Here is a 16102-nt window from a genome sequence, read left to right as displayed (position 1 = left end):
ATGGAGGTACGCAGAAGTGAAGTTTCGCCATGCGCCAATTCAGACCAGCGCGTACCGGAGTTTCCTCCTCTAAGAGAGAAAAAAATGAACAGAAAAATGTAGGCTATTTCACTTATCCGTCGATCGGTTAGTTGACGTGGTGTTACATCCGCGCATTTAGACTCTTTTTTTTTTCAAGAGTTTGGTTTTCTCGAAAAAATGGTCTCTGGAACTTTAGAAGAAGTGGTCCTATTTGGTACAAATCTATCCTTCAAACTGTTTCCCTCTTCAATAAAGAAGTATCTCTACCAAACGATTTAGTGACATATTCTACAGCTACAAAGCAGCCTTATTCCCTCAACTAATTAGAATCAGTTTCCATCCAGAAACATTTTCTCAAGAAATGGAATCCCTTCAAAACAGGGCTCTTCCTTATGTTTCCTACTTTTTCCATTTCAAACTGTAGATGTTTTTTTCAGCTTGATACATTGTTTTAATTATGTATTTTAGCATAGTGTGTATATAAGTGTATATATAATAAAAACTAGAAAAGTTAAGACATCCACTTTCTATCTCATATTCATCATGAAAGTAAGAAAGGTCTTCCCCAATGATGCTTTTTACTTGTAGCCCCAAGTGCCATATAGGATTGGATAAAAAAAGTGGCACTTGAGGCTTGCATAAGTTACATCTACTTATGCAAGCCACTATAAAAACTATAGTGGCTTGCATAAGTTACATATGCATGGGGAGAGAGAAGACGGTATATGCTAAGAGAGACAGAGAGAGGGAGAGAGAGAGAGGAAATAAAGGTGAGGTATGATGAAAGGAAAAATTTATGTACAAACCACAAATAATGATAGTTTGCATTGTATGAATAGTAGTTTCAACATTTTCTAGTCTATGTGGAATTGTGGATCACTTTATTTGTACTAGAACTATTAATAGTGTTAGCCTACTAGAACTATTAATAGTGTTAGCCTCAATGGTTGTATCTTTTCATGCACGTAGGAAGCACATAGACACAGGATCTATAAGATACATAGCAGTAATTGTTTTTTAGATAAAGGAAATTTTATTTCGGGCTTCAGTCATCCTCTCTCAAAAATGCATCATGCCAAATTATTACAACAGGAGAAACTAAAATAAAATAACTAACGAAGGAAAATACATCCCCAACAAGAAACTCGAGTAGTCCTATGCGACAACTGACTTGCTCCATATGAGACATTATGGAATTCTCACTATGAGACATTTAGTAGTAAAAGTTTATACTAAATTTTGAATGCTAAAATACTAGAAGAAACGAGGATGAAAATTCGGGTTGTGTATTAAGTCAAAATCAAGCAAACAGTACAAGGGTGAGCCGTGTTTTTTCACGCACACAACAAAATAGATAGGCCTCTGATAGACAAAAGGACCTTTAAAATACAGGAATTTCACAGAAATTACATAGGAGTTTCATAATACGAATCGATTTACTTTTACAGGAATAACAAACAAAGGGAAAAAAATCTCACGTTCCAAATGAGCTAACAAGGAAGCAATTGACATCTTGAGAGCCTGCGTGGAGTAGAGTAAGGTCAGGTTACCCGCTCATCGTAACCTCGTCTGGTTGCCTTCCACACGCTCGCCGCACAACCTCGTCGACGAACGTCTGGACGTGCCGGTCCGACGACCCGCCGGGCGCCACGGCCGCCCGGGCCACCGCGCTCCACGACCTGGCACTGGACAGCATGGCGTCGGCCTCTGGCCCCGCCACGGCGGCGTCCACGGCCTCGCGCACGGCCTCCCGCCGCAGCGGCGCGCGCAGGCGGACGCCCATCCTGAGCTCGTCCACCAGGAACTTGGCGTCCGTGCACTGGTCGCCCCATTGGGGGAAAGCTACCACGGGCACGCCGGCGGCCACCGTCTCTAGCGTGGAGTTCCAGCCGCAGTGCGTGAGGAAGCACGCGGTGGCAGCGTGCGCCAGCACGCGCTCCTGCGGGCTCCACGGCACGACCATGCCGCGGCCCGCGACGGTGTCCAGGAACCCCTCCGGGAGCAGCGGGCGGGTGTCCGGCCGCACCACCCACAGGAAGGGCCGGCCGGCGGACGCGAGCCCGTGCGCCATCTCGGCGACCTCCTCGGCGGACAGGACCACGATGCTGCCCACCGACGCGTACACGACGGAGCGCGGCGGCTGCGCGTCCAGCCACCCCACGCAGTCGTCGTCCTCGGCCTTGATCAGGTCACCCCGCACCGCACCGCCGCCGTCCTCCTCGAGCTCGATGAGCGGGCCGACGGGGATCAGCTGCGGCGGGCGCGGCGTGACGCCCGGGAGCGCGGCGAGCACGTCGCGCTCGAGCTCCGTGAAGGAGTTGACGAGCACCCACGCCGCCTTGTCCACGTTGCGGAACTGGCCCAGAATCGCGTCGGCGATCATCTTGTACGGGTTCGACGGGAGCAGGAACGACGGCACGTCGGCGACGGACAGCGGCGGGAGGCCCGGGAGCGCGACCCGCGCGTCGTCGGTGTCATCCTCGGGCGGGAACTCCACCAGCCCGCGCGCGTAGTGGTAGTAGAGCGAGAACACCGCGCACGACTGCACCCACAGCACCGCGGCGGGGACGCCGGCCTCGGCGGCGACGTCGACCGCCCACGGAAGGAACGGGTTGCCGACGACGCACGTCACTGGCCGCCCCGCCGCGGCCTGGCGCGCGAGCAGCTCGGCGAACGCCGCCCGCCCGGACGTCTCGAGGTACCGCATGAGGTCGTCCTTCTCGTTACCGTGGTCGTCGAGGAACTCGAACCGGATGCGTCCGCTGCCCACGCGCACGCCGCCGGTCGACACGGCCGCCGACGAGGAGGAGGCGGCCGCGAGGCAGGCGCCGACGCCGGAGGTGGTGCAGCAGGTGACGAGGAGGCCCTTGGCTGCGAGGCGCTTGGCGAGGCGGAGCGTAGGGTTCAGGTGGCCCTGGCTCGGGAAGCAGACGAGGACTACGTGGGGCGGTGCGGCCGCCGCGGCGGCGGACGCTGACTCGTCCCGAGCGCTCATGGCCGCGCGCGGTATGCTAGGAGCTCGTTGTATTCGCCTACTTCTGAGAGGTGTCATCGAAAAATGCAGCTGCCTCGCTATATATCTATTCAGTTTTTTTAAAAAAAAAATTGCGAACGTTCACTGATTATTCACGTTTGTATCTATGGGCACTGATTATGCCGCGTTATTTTCTGAAGTGAAAAATTTCGCGACACCGTAGCATTTTCGTTTGTTTGTAGTAATTATTGTCTAACTCATGGACTAACTAGGCTCAAAAGATTCGTCTTGTAAATTCCGACCAAATTGTGCAGTTAGTTTTTATTTTCGTCTATGGCCTTGTTTAGATGCGAAATTTTTTTGGATTTCGCTACTGTAGCACTTTCGTTTGTTTGTGGCAAATATTGTCTAATCATGGACTAACTAGGATTAAAAGATTTGTCTCACGATTTACAGGTAAACTGTGCAATTAGTTTTTATTTTTGTTTATATTTAATGCTTCATGCATATGCCGTAAGATTTGATGTGACAGAGAATCTTGAAAACTTTTTGGTTTTGGGATGAACTAAATAAGGCCTATATTTAATACTCCATATGCATATGTCTAAATATTCGATGTGACATTGAAAAATTTTGAATTCTGGAGTGGAAGTAAACAAAACCTAGGCCCATGCAGACCACGCAAGTAATAAAACTCACCGAAGAGTACACCATACACTTCCCTGTAAACGTACATACACTCTATTTTTATAAGGTCACTTTAGTGAAAGTTTCATTTGAGTTTTATTCATATTAAATAGGCTGTCATATAGGTATTTTGAATGACATGACAGTGTATTTAAAAAGAGAGAAAAGAAATGGGTTTCATCTAGATGAAACTCTCATGGCACAATTACCAACTCTTTATGAGTCTTGAAATTAAATACCTATAAAACTATGGAATGAAACTCTCCATTGAGAGTGGATGTTTCATCCAAGTTTCATTTCATTTCACATAATATGGTAACCTTGGAAACAACGCTACAAAACTCTCTACTGAGACAACATTGGAAACAACGCTATGAAACTTTTCACTGAGACTGACCTAAGCATCACTCTATATTTATAAGCATCTCGGAAAGAATTAAGTCAGAGTTATCATAAGTGTCTCACTGTTGATGACATCTTCGAAGAACTGAGCTGGAGTCACCACACTGCTGGTGATGCGTACAATAGCACCATTCAAGTTATGGCACAGGTTCCGCCATCTAAAATCTAACCAATTAATTAAGCTATTTATGGCACAGGTTCCACCAACCTAACCAATTAATTAAGCTATTGTTCAATTCACGTCTCCAACAGCCTCCCTCAATCATGTTTCCCATTTTTCTCTCGGTTAGTCTATTTCTCTCTACGGAATAAGCAAATAAACCTTAAATACTGCCCTTTCGTTCTAAAGTATAACTTTTATTATATTTTTAGAATCTATATTTAGGTGCACTGCAAAAACAAGGTACCTAGAAAAAAAATAGAACTTAAAGTTATAATCAGAAAGAGAGGAAGTAACTTGGATACAAGAGTAAGAGGCATTTCATTCGGTAATGCTACTATTAACACATCCGTCCGCGTCGGACGGAATTCCGACTCGACCGAACGCAGCGTTTCGCTTTCTCCGCTCGTTCTTATCCTATCGCCCCCTCCGCTTCTGCTTTCTTCTCTAACAACTTCCCTCACTCGCTCCTCTCTGTTCCTCCTTCGCACTTGCTGGTCTGCGCTGTCTTCCTCCTTCTTCCCTCATACCACCACGTTCTCCCACAACCTTGCCGCCTGTGCTGACTCCCCTCTTCTTCCCTCGCACCACCGCGCTCTCCACGTATCCACCAGAGAGGAGGACGACGGCGGCGGCTTCGACAAGGTAGGTGGCACATGGATGTGGATCTGAGGCATTCTTTCCTCTCTAGATCTAGATCTGAGGCCTCCTTCCTCCTCTAGATCTGGATTCGAGCCCTCACCTAACTCCTTCCTCATCATCCCGCTGCTGCTCCTCCTTCCTCCTCCTCCTCCTCCTCTCCCGTTTGGATCTAAGGGATGTGGTGGCGCCTAAGGTTCCAGGAACTCTTGGTGTTCAGCTCTCGTGTTCGTTGGAATGGTTCTTTTTCAGTGTTGCAACAAGCGATTTGAGAATGTTGCAGTGGTATTTTTTTGTTGCAAACAATTTTTTTTCTGATGTTGCGTTAGTAATGCTTTGAGATGTTTTGCAGTTGTTGCAACATAATTTTTTCAATGTTGCAGTGAATGTTTTTTTAATGTTGCAATAGATTTTTTTTTTGATGTTGCAGTGCATACTTTTCGGTTGTTGCATTAGATGTTATTTTGATGTTGTAATAGCTTTTTTTGTTCGTATCAGCAGTTTGTTTATTGTTGCAACATAATTTTTCGTTTGTTGCATTAGATGTTTTTCGATGTTGAAATAGTTTTTTTTGTTGTTGCAGCTGCTGGTCGGGCCGCGGCTATGGGGGACGAGCTGGTGGTGGACGGAGGTGCTCGAGGTCGGCGAGGTTTGAGGGTGGGCGATCTGTGCGCGTGGGGGGCAGAGGCGTGTCCCTGGCGTGGCGAGTGGGGAAAAATTGGTTTATTTCTTCCTACACAGCGGCGAAGGTGCTTGGGGGTCGTCGAGGTTGAGGACGGGCGGATCTGTGCGCGTTGCGGGGGAGGGGGTCCTCGGCGTGACGAGCGGGGGAAAAGGTCTGCTTCCTTTCTTCTTCGTACAGAGGCGGGCGAGATCGGATTCACATCTCTAGTTTTTTCCCTGTCCATGCGGAGGATGGGCGGTGGTGTATATAAAAGGTCAGCGTCCGGACACTGGCGCCCGGATCGAACGTCCGGGCGCTAGCAGTACCGCTATTTTTTTCCCTGTCCATGCGGAGGATGGGCGGTGGTGTATATAAAAGGTCAGCGTCCGGACACTGACGCTCGGATCGGACGTTCGGGCGCTAGCAGTACCGCATTTCATTTGGCATTGCTGATCAGCCGCTGAACGACACATCCACAAGGCGGCAGTCAGCGATAGTGGTGGAGGCAGGGAGAGGCTTGAGGCAAAACCCCATTAAGCCAATGCAATTTCCATTGAAAAAAATAAAAATCAACCAAATTTTGATAAAATTTGCACGTTTGGTCCCCTCTGGCAACAGAAAAAATGCATTTCTGGCCCGCCGCTGGTTGGCGATCAGTATGGACAACAAAGTGCACAAGCCATAGGGTATGGAAGGTTGAGTGAATTTTTTGGTCACTGAGTTACCGGACTGTTTTTTTTTTTTTTTGCAACATTTGGACTACTCGTATCCACCTCAATTTATATGTACCAGAGTGTAAAATAGAAATTAAACTAAGATAATTCTAATATACTACTCCAACACATGTTAGTTAAGGTGACAACGTCATAGATTATTTCATTTCAATTGTAAGGGTTTTTTTTTTTCGATTGAGCGAAGCCTTAAAACACGCAGTGCCTCACATGTCATTATTATTCCACGTATCTCATTGGTCTTACAAGTTGTTTTTGGCACACCCTGACACGAAAACAAAAGCGCGAAATGAAACAAATTAATACTAATCATCACTCCTTGGGGACGATCTTGACGCCCTTGATGAGGAGCCCCTTCTTCCAGAGCCCACCATCGTACTCAAACAGGGAGATCTCCAGCTCGCCGCCGCCGCTGTGCCCTTCCCCCGGCTGCGCCGCCGTCTTCACCTCCCCGGCCTTGAGCTCCAGCCACTGCTTCGTTGGCCTGTCCTGCAGCTTCTCCTTCCGCTCCTGCACCGCGCCGTCGGGGAACCTGAGCCGCAGGTTCACCGGCACCGTCCACCCGTACGCCGGCTCCGTCAGCATCACCTCGAAGACGACGTCGTAGGTGATCCCCGGCGTGAGGTGCGACAGCTCCAGCTTCCCGTGCACCTCCAGCCAGCACACGTTCTGCAGCGACGCAGCCTCCACCTCGGCGTCGCTGCTTGGTTGGTTGGTTGGTTGGTTGATTTGCCAGCAGCAGGTTCAGAAATCATCAGAACAGAGCGAAAGTCAGCTGCTGTACAAACAAGACTTGAACTGAGCATGTTTAATTAAAAAAGGTAATAGCAGTACGTACTTTGTTTCTTTGACGGGATGCCAGATCCAGTATCTGGGATCATCGCTCCAAGTGATGGACAGTGCCCTAGCGAACAGCATGAAGCAGTTGCACCTGGTTTTCTCGTGCACCCAGTACTTCTGCATCACCATCAATCAGAGCATATTGCATCAGTAGCGATCTACTGACTCCTACTACAGTAGTAAGCATCAAAGGTTCAGGTGTATACTTGTTCGTGCCTGAAACAAACTTTTTTTTTTTGACGAATCCTGAAACAGAAACTTACCTTCGTTTTGCCAGCAAGGTAGACCCCCGTGCTGTACACCTGATCCTCCAGTTCGGCGGCAGCTGCAGGAGTGCCGCCCGTCGTCGTCGTCGCCGCCTGCGCGACTATCTCATGGAACTTGTGAGGAAGCGGCGCCCTCTTCGACTGGGCCTGGTTGTTGCTGTTGCTACCAGTGGCAGAGGCAGCGCTGCTCGCCACCACGGCCACGGCCCGGCCGTCTCCGGCGCGCGACGAGTCGGACGCCGACGCTGTCTCCTGCCGCGACGTCGACGTCGACGCCCCCATTGATCGTCTGCGGCCTGCAGTCTACAGTCTACCTGAAACTGAAACTCGATCGTTGCAAGAAAGCTCAGCAGATGGCTGCCATATATATATATGGCTGCACTGCAGAAAGAAGAACCAGAAGGTAGTCTAGAACAAGATGATGTGAGATAGCATTTTTCAGATTGCTGATGATAATGAAGTGCAGAGCGAAGGAATAATGTAGAGCCGCTTGACTTTTGGCGCCGTGTGGACGGCATGCGAGCTGTCCATGCAGAGCATCGTTGAGTTATCGGCAGAGACGAGAGGGACGGCATAAAGCGATTGCGGTTGCGGCTGTGGCGGGGGAAAGCGGGGAGCTGCTGAGCCTGTTCTTTTTTTGCTCCAGCTTTGAGCTAGTGTGGTATCTGATTCGAGATGATGGAGTTTTGTAGCGCGGAAACGGTGGTGTTACAGGACAGGAGAATCTACTAGCCTGCGGCGTAGGGTAGCCTGCAGAGTTGCACTGATGATGCTGCGCGCCACTGCTTGCAGCTATGGAGGACGTAACGGCGACTATGAGGACAATCATCAACAACTCAATACTAGTAGAGCAAAGTTCTTCTATCAAGAGTTCAAGACGGACGCACTTGAAAAGTTCAAAACCCTATATGCTTTCTAGTTTCTACAAAAGCCGGTAAGGTTTACCTCTGTCAAAAAATGAGAGCCAGCGATATGCATGTGTAGTAACTGGCAGCTAAGTCTAAGGTTCAGAGAGTTGTACTTTCCTTTCTTAATCCAATCCATGTATGCACGAGAAGAAGTAACAGAATTTGACAGCCGGAGTTCAATACAAGATCTCAAATCTCTAGTCAGTGCACAACTCTGTTATGCAACGATGATACTTGTGCAAACGATTAGGGAGAAGGAAATATAGGACATTCTTGTTGACGTTCCTTCTCGCTTCGTTGAAAAGCCATGAGTGAAAGTATTATTTAAGAAAAACACCGTTGAATGGTTGACAGATTCGACAGATCCGTTCAAGCGAATAGACTCGTTAACACTCTTGGCGCAGTTGACACATTTGTTCTTGTTCATCAAGACGATGAAGCTAGGCTGGCTGATCACCGATGGGACATTTAACGACTGCTATACACTGATTCCACTTAAGCCGTCACAGAAAAAAGAACAATTTGAGTCACTGCTATACACTCCGCGACGAGGCAGCACTTCGTCTCCTGCAGAGTCCCAAATAACGCAGCCTCAAGTTCCTTACATCCCTCCTGTTCTGAAGGAATTGACAAATTTAAGGTTGTTCGCTTAACTTATAATAAGGCCCTATTTGGTTCCCCTTACTAGCTAAAATTATTTTAGCTACTCTTGGATGACTAATGGAACTAAACTATTTTAGCTCTTTTTAGTCAATGTGTTTGGAACTTTAGCTACTAAAATTTAGCTAGCTAAAATTTAGTTGGTGGAACCAAACAGAGCCTAAATCAACGAACAGTATTTTCAGTTATGACTTTTCAGACGAGCGAACGACGACCCCCCGTTGATTGTGGTCAAAAGGGATGGTTGCTTCAACAGCCAGCTAAAGTTATTTTAGCTATTTTTAGGTGACTAGTAGGACTAAACTATTTTTGCTACTTTTTAGTTATTGTGTTTGAAAGTTTAACTACTAAAGTGACTAAAGTTTAGTTAGCTAGAATTTAATAAGTGAAATCAATCAGACCCTTTGCCGCTCTTTGGTCAGTCATGTGACTCATGTCTCTATGTGATATATGCCAGCAGTTCTATCCAATAGCTCTAGCAATTCATAAATTCACTGCCTTAGTTTCTTATGAACTCTGGCTCTGTATCTTTTCCCCCGCTCGTGAAGGTATCGGCTTAATGTGGAGAAGGCAGAATGAATATAATACCTACAGAAACAACATTTCCATAAAATTTTCAGCGTGAGTGCCAAATCACATTTTGTTTAATTATCAGGTTTGCAATTTTGTTAAACGACAGGATTTGTGTCTAAAGCACTTGGATGAAACTGATTGTAGGCTGCTACCATGGCTGGCTGGCTGGCTCCCAGACCAAAACGAAGAGGGGAACCGGATGAGATGCAATCCTAATGCACGCTCATCAGCATGGACACCAATGAGAACTCATAGACCGATAGCAAACAAGAATGTGCTGGGAGTTCTTGATGGAAGTCTGTTCCAGTAGCTCTTGAATCGGTCTATGAGTTGTGGTTTACAATTCCTACGAGCAGCAGCCTAAGACAACCATATTTCTGAAGTAATTGCAGGAATTACAGACTATGACAACTTGGGTGAAGAATCAATCATCTTTTGATATCTTTCTTGTGCTATTTAGGTTGTTGAGCAGGCTTGCGTCGATCTATTTCCCCATTATTTGTGCGACTGCTTGTACAGCCTATCTGAAGCATTCTCAAAGTTCTACACCAGTTGCCAGGTAGTATCATTCTTGTTTGCTATCGCTTCTCTCATGTTTCTGAACTTTCCACTTCTGCACCAGATGTCAACACGAGTGGCTGTTTCTCCCTTGTCGACTCCGCAGGTCGTTGGGTCACCTGAAGTATCGAGCCGTCTTCTTCTTTGCCAAGCGACGGCAATTGTCATGCGGCAGTGTTTCAGCCTGTTCACCAATCTACAAGTTATAAAAACTCTCAATTTGCTTGGCACCTTGTTGCTGTTATTTGTCATAGCATATATATAACCTCTCTCGACAGAAAGAATTAGGAAGTTCTATTAAAAAAAGGATGTAAAGAGTTACAACAAAAAAACAAATCGTAAAGCTAGTTTTCATACTACTATGTGCTACAGTTATCGCTCAATGTAAATATAAACATTTTCCTTTTCATGTATGGTCCATTTATTCTACTTGTGCTTCTCCTTTGGTACATATGTATTTTGCGTAGCAATCAATATGCCACTGACCGACCGATAGACAAAACAGTTTTGACAAAACTTAACCTTCTGTTCCTATATAGTTCGAGATGTTCTGTAAAGCCATGCATTATCAAAAGGGGTACATGTTACTGTAAGAAAAAACAACTCCATATTCAATAAAGCACGATTTCCTCTTCTTTTACCCCACATTAGCTTATCATAGGGGTACTCAACTCAAGTGCCTCTGGTTATCAAATGTCTTATCTTACCTCACATTAGCTTATCATAGGTAAAGTAAGAATAAGGCACAGGGAAGATAGCAATATAGTTCTAATCTTGTAAATGGAGCCTCTTGGCCTTCTCCTGCCTGGAAACTTTGCAATGCGCCACTGCACCATACATCCGGCATTCAGAGGCTTCCTGCGTTCATGAGTTTTGCTACTGCCTCGCCCTCTTGGAGCTGCAGCTCGGGCATTTGTAATGCTTTATGCTATCCGCCTTGGCGGGAGTTATCTTGACACACTTGCCATGGTACCACCTCTCGCACATGTCGCACCCAATCCAGAACTCATCCGCACTGTATATCCCACCACAGGTTCCGCATAGGGTTTCACCGTGATCACTGTCATCTTCTCCATATGCTTCGTCTGTGGCTTTTCCATTATTTTCTATCTGCCAATCATGTTTTGGTCGCGGTGTGAGAAATAAATTGGATGTAGAGTGAAACAATGGTAGCATCAATAACAAATATCTTTTACCTTTACAGGCTTGGATCTACCACCATTGTCCATACTGGACCTCTCTTTAGATTGCTGTTGTCTTGCACCGGAGACAACTTCAAAAACAGTTTGCAATTCATTAATCATGCCAAATAAGCGCTTCCTGTTGGATGACAGTGAAAGCAGTAAGATATTAGCTACATAGACTTAAGTAAACAGGAATTTAAACAAACTAATGGCACCGCAACATATCTATCCTTTCAAATTTGCATAAATAAGTATATAATCAAAGACTATGTTCGCAGTACTCAGATCACTGTGACTGTGTGACAACATCATCATCATCGAAAAAACAGGCATTGTACAACTGAAAAAAAAGAAACGAATGCTACTCTTGGTGCAACAGTACCAAAAAGTTTCATGCTAGTCTGGGTTCACATTGATTTAAAATGACTAACGAATCCACAAGAAACCAACACCCCCCCCCCCCCCCCACCACCACCCCAAAAAAAAACTCACTCATTAAAAGAGGGAAAAAGTTTATCCTCCAAGTTGCTAGTACAGCATTCACACAGATTACAGTATTTATATGAGTATTATCATTAAAAAAAGGAACTGCAGATTATAGACTCTAAAGTCTAAACTACCATAGGCATGTGCATTAGCACACTTATCATATCTGATGTAAATTACTATAGAAAAAAAAAGGCGCAGTGCAAAACACAACTTGAGAACTTTATGTCCATATTCCATATAAAAATCAAGAACACACAAATTGAATAAGATAACAGGCTGTAAATATCAAACATGTGCTCCTTATGTTATTAACCCACATACCTCTTGAGCAAAGAATGCTCTACTTTTTTTGGTAAACACTCTCTCCATTTGAAATTAGTAGCCATATTTCGTTCCATTATGACAAATTTTTACCAACAATTACTCTATTGATGTCATTTATGTGATTAAAGTCATAATCTAGTGGCATTAATTTTGTATTACAAAAAACTGTGTATTAATACAATTTTTTGGTCAAAGGCTTGTCCTAACGAAACAAAATACTCCTTACCAATTTCAAACTGTGGGAGCACAAATAACTGTGCTGTAACTCTAAACAGAGCATTACATATATTTCGGTATGGTATAATTTCTCCAAAACTCCATTGCTCTTCAGATAAATAAATAAACGTACTCTATTTTAACTTGCACTGATGAAACACAGCTTTCAACTGTTATAAACAGAATCACTCTTTTCTTCTCTTTGTTGGAAATGAATCACACAATTCCTCTCTTTGCTCTCTATCTTGATCCACACAAATATGAGAGAACAACACAAGTAACTAGCTCAACCTACAAAGCTTACAGAACTCACTTTTTACAACGAATCACTACTGCTAGCTTGATCTTCACAACCAAGCACTACTACTAGCTTGATAGCACTACTACTAGCTTGATCTTCACAACCAAACACTACTAGCTTGACAATTGATCATATCACATACACAAGCTTACATGATCTCTCATCTAGTATCTAATGACTTCACATCACAAGCATCTACATTTTATCCATCTCTCATGTGGCTTTAATTTCTATTCTCTCAGTCATAAGGGTGTTGTAGCCTTTATCGTCCTGTAAGTTGGTTTGCTACGGTAACCAGAGTGCTACATTGACAACCTAAACAGCACACCTCACCATCAGTTGTACTACTTTTACAGCTCAACTTCAAAACAAACTTCGCAACCAAATGTTAGCTAGCCATTAGCTCATGCAACGAATCAATTTTCTCTTTGACAAGAACACCTCATCTCCATAGATGCATGTAGATTGTAGATGTGTTTATTCATCTCTTATTACAAGATTATTTCTGACACCAACAAATCACACTCTACATGTTGGTTCTCTTTGCAAAAAAATAAAGAAAGAAAATAATATGCACAGGAGGTGCTAGGAGACAAGGGGTTAATCGCTGTTATGAATTTGAACACAAATTTCTAAGAAAATAATATGCACAGTTGCAATGAAATTATAAGATGTAAGGCTGCAGGTGTCTCATAATTCAGAATTTGGAAGTGATTAACAGGATTTGCTTGAAGAGTTGGGTTGGGTTTGGAAAGAGATGTCAAATTCTTTTATTAACAGAGAGAATATCAGCATAAATGCAAATTCAGTAGCCACCATTGGCAGAGAAATTCTTGATTCTCCAAATCCATAACACTCATGATTCATGAAATGTCTCTCTCTAATAAAAGAATTTCCTTATAGTAGGTGGGTAACCTTTAATTGTTTGGGTGTATCCAACCATCCAGGAGACCAGGACATCAATAATTAACCAAAGACCTCATAAATGTTTTTTCTTGAACAAGCAGGACAGCGTGTATTATTACATTAAGAAGAAAAAGGGTTTGGAACCCATACAACACACACAGTCACACCATACAATAGACTAGCGTATTGATACAAAGTAAACCCGACCTCGGCCAGGACACTAATGTTTATGCCAATATTGTCATGCCAAAATATCGCAGAAGTTAAATAAGAAGCACAACAAGTGCAAAATTTGTCAGATTCACAGCTTCCACCAAATATTACTTTTCCCTGTGGAAAGTGCCTTTAGAAAGTTGGCATGACATAAACATTGAAGCTAGCCTTCAACTAGCCGAAGTCAACACATGGAGTTTGGGACTACTGTTTACAGAGAGACCGTAGAAATACTGAGATGACTAATGTGTGAAGATGTTAATTGACACAGGTAAGAAGATTCCAGCACAAGCATGTGGCTACCAGAATTCAGAACTCGGTCAACTCACTATCATCAAAGACACAGAAAGCCGTGAAAATACCTACCTTCTCGTGATGTCATTACTTCCTGAGCTCATAACCGTTCAGCAACTAATGGTAAACAACCAAACTTGTCCGAAGTCTGCTTTATGAGGCTGTGCGAGTCTCTGTAGCTGTGTTTTTATTTAGAAAGCAAGCTCCCCAACTACCCTAGACTTGAACGTGTAAACTATCACTGGAAAACAAAAACAGCAGTGCCCTTTGCATCAAACTACTGCTGAGAGAGTCAATAAGCTTCACCTTCTCCACTTAAGTGCACAGGTCGAAATCCTCATGAGTTAGGAAACATCAATCAAAATTATGCATCCTAGTATAATTACTGGCAACCAGGAATCACAAATCCTTGCGACCAAAACTATTGCTCTATGAGATCCACAAACTGTCCACATAATCCAAATTTCCATTCCATCCATCGTGAATTTATGGATTCAGTTAATTCAGTTAATACTTTTGTGTGTAAGAAAAGAAAAGGAACACGATGCGATGCGCTTCTGAAATTTCCGTCAACGGATCAAGCTAGCGCAACACAGGAAGCATTGAACCCTAACAGAAACACCGTGATGAGAGAAGTAAGGCAGTGGGGGAGCGGTCGGAGGCAGCGTACCGGTCATTACGATTGAGGCGAGCGGCATAGTAAAAGGCGACGGAGAGGAGCCAGGAGTCGGAGTGGACGGCGACGAGCGCAAGCCAGTCGCGGCGGTTCATCCCGTCGCGCGCGAAGTTGATCCCGAGCGCAGGCTCCGGCAGCTCCGTGGGCACCTCCTCCGCCGGCAGCGCCACCTCCCACGCCTCGTTCGCGTAGCCGTACAGGCACAGGTTCTCCTTGTCTGCTCAAGCCCCCTCAACACAAATCAATCGCACCGCGGTTCGCCCGGAACAAGGAAGGGAGATCGAGAGGGGCGACGCCGAAGCGCAACTCACCTGGATCGCACTGCGCGTAGAAGACCTCGACCTCTGCGAACGAAACGAGGGAGCAATCGGGTAAGGTTGGGGTTCGAGCTTTCAAGTGGGTTATTAGGGTTCAGGGTAGCGGAAGGGGGAGAGTCGAAGTCACTGACCGTGAGTGAGGGCGCGGAGGATGGCGGAGCGGCGGGCGCGGTAGTCCTTGAAGATGTCCTCGGCGGAGCGGGGAGGGTAGACGACGTGGCCGCGGCCGGAGGCGGCGTCCCCCATGGCGGGCGGGCGGGCGGCGTCGAGGATTGCGGGCGGGTCCTGGCCCCTCTCGTGATCTCCGGCGAGCTGGTGGGTGAGGTGGCGTGGCGGTGGCGGTTCGCGAAGAAGAACCGTGGAAATGGACTGCTACTGCTGGGTGCGGGCCTGCGGGGGCGAGGGCGAGGGCGAGGGCGAGGGCGAGGGCGAGACGGTCAGATCGGAATGAGATGGGACGATGGGCCGGTACACATGACAACCGGTATCCGAAATTGTAATCAAATTCGTCCCAATTCTAGGCCTTGTTTAGTTCCTCACCAAAACTCAATTTTTTTCAAAATTTTCTGTCATATCGAATTTTTATATACATATATAAAATATAGATGAAAACAAAAACTAATTTTTATACACATATATAAAACATAGATGAAAACTAATTACACAGTTTATTTGTAATTTGCGAGATGAATCTTTTGAGCCTAGTTAGTTTATGATTGGACAATATTTGTTACATACAAAAGAAAATACTATGATGCTTATTTTCTAAAAATTTTGAAACTAAACAAGACCTAAACATGCGGATTTTATACCCGTCAGGTATGGTTGTACTGCACCCAAACAAGAAACCCTTGATTTCAAAAAAAAAACAATATGAATTTTCTATCCGGTTCAAACTATGTAAAGAAATTCTAAACATCTAGCATGGTGTTTATGTTGTTGCTTTTGTCTAGCCTATGATGTACAGTAATTCTGCTGCTACATGTGGTGCGGTGATCTTAAAATGTTTGTTTGGCTTGAAATGTTATTGGGTAGTGTTTTATTATGGATGGACTATATATTGCATTTTTTGTGTTGTTGTTGCATGTTACTCTAAGAC

At 45.2% G+C, this 16102-nt stretch overlaps 3 protein-coding genes across 4 annotated transcripts; all 3 read right to left on the bottom strand.

Moving 5' to 3' along the window:
- LOC8075127 (cinnamate beta-D-glucosyltransferase) lies at window positions 1288-3016 on the bottom strand. The gene has a single exon (XM_002455122.2). The coding sequence runs from the start codon at window positions 3014-3016 to the stop codon at window positions 1568-1570; it is 1449 nt and encodes a 482-aa protein (XP_002455167.1). The 3' UTR covers window positions 1288-1567.
- LOC110433460 (lectin-like) lies at window positions 6463-8450 on the bottom strand. 2 transcript variants are annotated; one of them, XM_021455630.1, is made up of 3 exons: window positions 7382-8450; window positions 7117-7235; window positions 6463-6981 (listed from the first exon to the last, which is right to left on the bottom strand). In XM_021455630.1, the coding sequence occupies exons 1-3, from the start codon at window positions 7664-7666 to the stop codon at window positions 6591-6593; spliced, it is 795 nt and encodes a 264-aa protein (XP_021311305.1). In that variant the 5' UTR covers window positions 7667-8450; the 3' UTR covers window positions 6463-6590. The 2 variants fall into 2 exon arrangements, with proteins under 2 accessions (XP_021311305.1, XP_021311307.1); XM_021455632.1 differs by having other exon boundaries at window positions 6463-6978; window positions 7382-8449.
- LOC8075126 (PHD finger protein ALFIN-LIKE 1) lies at window positions 10469-15476 on the bottom strand. Its single transcript, XM_002455121.2, has 5 exons — window positions 15135-15476; window positions 14998-15030; window positions 14681-14903; window positions 11280-11403; window positions 10469-11193 (listed from the first exon to the last, which is right to left on the bottom strand). Exons 1-5 carry the CDS (start codon window positions 15247-15249, stop codon window positions 10960-10962), a joined length of 729 nt encoding a protein of 242 aa, XP_002455166.1. The 5' UTR covers window positions 15250-15476; the 3' UTR covers window positions 10469-10959.

This window comes from Sorghum bicolor, chromosome 3, assembly GCF_000003195.3.
Source record: "Sorghum bicolor cultivar BTx623 chromosome 3, Sorghum_bicolor_NCBIv3, whole genome shotgun sequence".
In the NCBI taxonomy this organism is placed as follows: domain Eukaryota; kingdom Viridiplantae; phylum Streptophyta; class Magnoliopsida; order Poales; family Poaceae; genus Sorghum; species Sorghum bicolor.
This window is presented reverse-complemented; position numbering and strand designations above follow the sequence as displayed.